At 33.8% G+C, this 5,020-nt stretch overlaps 1 protein-coding gene across 1 annotated transcript; it reads right to left on the reverse strand.

Annotated features, from left to right (window-relative positions):
* Nucleotides 1-244: 244 nt before the first annotated feature.
* On the reverse strand, nt 245-2,985 carry LOC134799856 (facilitated trehalose transporter Tret1-2 homolog). The gene is made up of 3 exons (XM_063772259.1): nt 2,892-2,985; nt 2,018-2,156; nt 245-1,496 (listed from the first exon to the last, which is right to left on the reverse strand). Exons 1-3 carry the CDS (start codon nt 2,976-2,978, stop codon nt 253-255), a joined length of 1,470 nt encoding a protein of 489 aa, XP_063628329.1. The 5' UTR covers nt 2,979-2,985; the 3' UTR covers nt 245-252.
* Nucleotides 2,986-5,020: the final 2,035 nt, after the last annotated feature.

Consider the following 5,020-nt stretch of genomic DNA (forward strand, 5'->3'; position numbering starts at 1 on the left):
TAAAAAGTGTATCATACACATACCTATATGTTCGTATAAATAAAAATATAAGTATTACAGGAGTATTTTTAAAAGAAAATGTACAACCGTAAATAGACCAATATCTAAAAAGAGTCAACAATTTTTTTCATTTATGAACGTTTATTTAAGTATATATTTAAATTACAAATGACGAAATTAAAGCCAGATACAGATAGTCAACAGACCTTAATATTGTTTATCAGTTACTTTCGATTATCATTAGGTATTGATTCATTCGCTTTGGTTTGACCATTTATTTTTAAAAGAGTTGCCGATTTCTTGAAGTGTCTTGTCTTTAGTTTCTGGAAGATATTTATATAATATCAGAACGAAAATATTTGAAGATACACCATAGAATAAAAAACTGCCGTGTATTCCCAGTGCTCTAAAAAGCGATGGAGACAATTTTAAAACAATACTAAATATTATTTTATCTATCAATCCTACCATACAACATGCCAATTGGTTATATTTTTGCGGTACTATTTCTGCACAAATGGTAGAGAGTAATAACATTGGTCCAATAGTAATACATATAGAAAATCCAGTTAATAATGAAATTATAATTATATTGTTTTTCTCTAAAATTTCGAGTTTTATTAAGTAGAGGTACAGTGACACAGTATACAGAAATAAGACACCATTTGACGCACAGGTAAATAATAAAGTTCTTCTTTTTACGATTCTAGAAAGCAAGCACCCGATATACATGCCAAATACAGTCACCCCGTCGAGTACCAACATCGTTAGGTAAGCAGCCGACTCACTTGCGGTCAATTCTGTAACTATTTCTAAAACATACATGTTGCAAACCAGCTTTCCGGAACAATAATATAGTAAATACAACGTCAACGTTAATAGCATTGGCTTATAGAATTCATCGGTAAATATCACTGATTGCAATTCACTAAACCCTTTATTGAATTTAAGCGTCCTTTTTCTCAATGTGTTCTCATTATAGTTTTTTTTATTGTTAATAAGCATTTCTAGCTCCTTTCTGGATTCTGTACCGTAACCTTTCAACCAGTAGTGGGCTTCTGTACATTCTTGGTATCTTCGTTTCGATGCCAACCAATAAGGCGATTCCGGCCAAAATAAAGCTGTACCGCAATAAACAGAACACACAAGTCCAATCAAACCAACATACTTCCAGTGATAAAAGGTTCCTATTATATTCCCGATCCATATTCCCCAAAACATACTAGCGCCTTTCAACGTCAAAAACACTCCTCTATAGCGAGGTGATGTGTACTCTGCAATTACTTGCATCAGCAGAGTTGTGTGTGAGGCAAAAGTAATGCTTGTTATTATTTCACTTATAAAAAATTCCGTCAACGTAGTGCTGCAGTACAGAAGGCTGTGGCTAGCGATTGAGCTGATAGTTACGAAGTAAAAGGAGACTTTTCTTCCGAATCTCTGTGTTATTAATGGTAAGATGAGTACCCAGGGTATTGCCGCATAGCCAAACACGGATGCTGAAACATATGATGCCGTATATAATTAATATAGTACTTACATACTTCCGGCTCTTAAACATTAAACAGAAATAAGCCAGAAAAAGTTCGTCAAAAGCTGTTAAAATAAAAGTCTTAAGAGTTACATACCGGGTGTGGCATGTAACACGAGCAAATAATTAAAACATGGATTGTACTCCTCAAAGAGTGACACTTTTGTTCAACAACTTTTAAAAATTATGAAATAATTAGACTTCCTATTTTTCATACAAAATAAATATTATCTTCAATGGACGCCATCGCCATGCCATATCATTTGTGATTGACGTTGCTTGTCACGCCTTAAACATAACAAAATTCGCAATACATTGCGTCTTCGAATAAACTTTAAAGTGTATTAAAAATCAAACCACAAGTTATTTTTAAAAGTTGCTGAACAAATGTTGGTCTGTACTGTATGAAGAGTACAGCCTACAGTTAAATATTTTGCTCGTATTACAGGCCACACCCGGTTACTATTATAAGTTTAGTAACTTACTCACATATCCATGAAGCCATTTCGGCGCTGACAGCTTCGGTTGAGTTTGAAATCTTCCTTGACTGGGCTATATATACAGGAGGTACACCCAAAAACAACCCTGGTGTAAAATACATCGTCCACAAGCCACTGCAGATAAAAATCTGTAAATAAAAAAACACTCTATATTAGATCGAATATTAAGAACAATATGTGATGTGTGTGTTCTATATTATTTTCAGTTTGTTGGGGTACAAACTTTTTGGTGGTCAACCCACTATGTCATTTGAACAAACAAAATAAGAAGGAGTAAAAAACTGTGAAATCGAACAAGAAAACAAAAGTGAAAATCCGGTAGGGTAACACTCAAAATAATAATAAGTATCGTCATGTCGTTTAAGAAAATCAAGGCTGCTCTAGATGCAAAAAACGCAAACAGCTGTATTTTGAATAAAGTTGAATATCAGATTTTTAATAAAGTCGTTCAGGCACGAACAGGATTTATATAGTACTTTATTATCGAGGCTCGGAAGTAGCTACTTGCAGGCTGAGGATTCGTATTAAACGGACGACCTTGGGAGTCCGTTTAATTAAATCCGAAGCCAGCAAGTAGCCTTCCAGCCGAGTCATATATAGTGCTTTTCTCAAAAATGGTGCATGAAATATAAATATAATAAAAATATTTTACAAAAGCAACGTTCTTACGTATATATTTTCACAGAAAAAAGTAGAAACAATTGAAAAAATTAGCTTTGCCGCCTTTTTATTTTTTTTAATTAAAAAGTAGAAGTGTATTTTTCTGCCGAAAATACGCCAAGCTATTTGAGACAGCTAAATAGTCGCGGCACCAACATTATAATTATTTTTGAGAAAAAGTATATTATAATATACATAGTTACCTGCCGGATCAGTGATCTCCACTTTTTCGAATCGTTTTGTTCACCATCACAATTCACATTAACAGAATCATAAACACATCTGTTCATTGCGAGACACGTTTAAATAATACATAATAACTATAATAAGTAGGTAAACACAGTTGGAAATTTCCACCAACATTTATTGTACATAGGTACATGTGTTTTATTTTAGTAGGTTAATTAGGTAATAAATTATGCCCGCTAAATTCAAATTTTATTTTAAGTGATTGGTATTATTGTGTTATACCGTCATTGTTTAAAGTATAGACCTGTATGAAACTAAAATAGTTTATGGTTTATTGATTTACAAAATAGGGTTCTAGGTTCTAGGGTATCAATATATTTATTAATTCTATTTTTATATTGAATATAGTTAGTGTTTAAAATGTTTCGTGACATAGGGGCTTGGATTATAATTATTTATAATGTATGTACATCAATCTGCAAAATTGGTGACTTTATGAATTAATTCATTTAAAATGCAATTTTACTGCTTGCTGTACGTCCGTATTTGTGTACCTTTTAGGATAAAGGGATAACTTAATTGGAATGCACTTGTAAATATACAAAACAAATGATTAGTCTGTTTACTTTAACTAAAGCTGTAGCTATCATATCATGCCAAAATTTATCTATTATGGTGCCTGAATGAAGATTAATTTTTTATATAATTTATAGGCAACGTACTGAACCCACGTTCACCTATAAACTAATAATATAATAATCACGCAAAACGGTTATTATCATGCAGTCGTGATAATACTGACTTTAATGGTTGTCACGTTTTGACGTTAATATATTGCATATGTTCTTGCTATTTAAACCCATTAAACAAGCAGAGTTAGAGCAACATAACGCTGCAACAATTTTGATAGCACAGACTGTGCAAGTGTTATTTAATGCATAATTTAATTTGACGTTTAAAATAACACTTCTACAGTCTGGGCTATCAAAATCACTGCAGACTTATCTTGGTCTAACTCTACTGTTTAATTTTCATGGAATGGTCGGATCGGTCGCATGTATGCTTTTGATTATTACAAAAGGTAATATTTTTTTTTCTTTATTTAGGATTACCAACAGATAATACATCTTACATGCTCTTAAATCTATATAACAATCATGACTGATGCTTATCACAACTTATATAAGTGTCTTGTATCTGTGAACAATATTTAACATGCGATAAACTTATGGGTAAATAGGGTAAACAGGTACCAGTACATTACATTAACTAACATTACATAACTTGACAACTAGGGTGATGTTAAATTGTCGATAACAATTATTAACTACATACATACTTATATACTTACAAATATTTTCTATAAATAGTTTATAAAGTATTATTAAGACATCATAATCAAAAGCATACATGCACTAGAAATGTATTTGATCGTTTGTATGATTCGGTTCTGTTTTCACTCTTTGCCAAAATAACAGACGAGGTCATCAATCCTTTCATCGTATCCTGTACTACCTATATATAGGTATTTTTTGCGCAAAGTTGCGTAGTTTATGGTGGACCTTTGCGTGCTATAAAGTAAGCCTTCAGGGCCCTAAGGGCTCGATCAGAGACTATGGGCATTTATTTTTTCGGACCTTTTGGAAAAATACAAGTTTCAAAGCTCATAAATATGATGTACGTGGCTTTCTCTCGTGATACCTGTATTAAGGCTAGGGTTGGGAGAAACGCGCCGAAATGAGACCGGAGTGGCGTCATGAGATTAAAGTCGGAACTTCAAAGCATGACGATGACTGGCTGGAGAACCTTAAGCGGAAAAGTCTTCGTCGTGCTCTACCACATCCTGCGGACTCGCGCTTTGTGTGCGATCGATGTGGCAAGAAATGCCGCGCTGCTATAGGACTTTATAGCCATCAACGGCGATGCGGGACCCCATAAACACACAAGCGCCGCAACAAGCATCTACAACAGATGATGTGGCCAATGATGATGATGATGTGACACCAGTGTTGCGGCACTGTGCGGCACAAGCATTATCCCGCCTTTAGCAGAGTTTTAGACAAAAAAAATGTCTCCTACCTGTTTCGGGTCAGTTTTTCACCTTGCATATACCTATTACCTACGTGTAATAAAAAAACGCATT

Source organism: Cydia splendana, chromosome 2 (assembly GCF_910591565.1).
Source record: "Cydia splendana chromosome 2, ilCydSple1.2, whole genome shotgun sequence".
NCBI classification, from domain to species: Eukaryota; Metazoa; Arthropoda; class Insecta; order Lepidoptera; family Tortricidae; genus Cydia; species Cydia splendana.

Bases quoted from the DNA above. Each gene is read 5' to 3' on its own strand.
- LOC134799856 (XM_063772259.1), bottom strand. From the start codon at position 2,978: ATGAACAGATGTGTTTATGATTCTGTTAATGTGAATTGTGATGGTGAA. The intron at 2,157-2,891 runs GTAACTATGTAT...TTTTATTTACAG, and splicing joins GGAGATCACTGATCCGGCAG to ATTTTTATCTGCAGTGGCTT. The intron at 1,497-2,017 runs GTGAGTAAGTTA...CATATGTTTCAG, and splicing joins CGAAATGGCTTCATGGATAT to CATCCGTGTTTGGCTATGCG.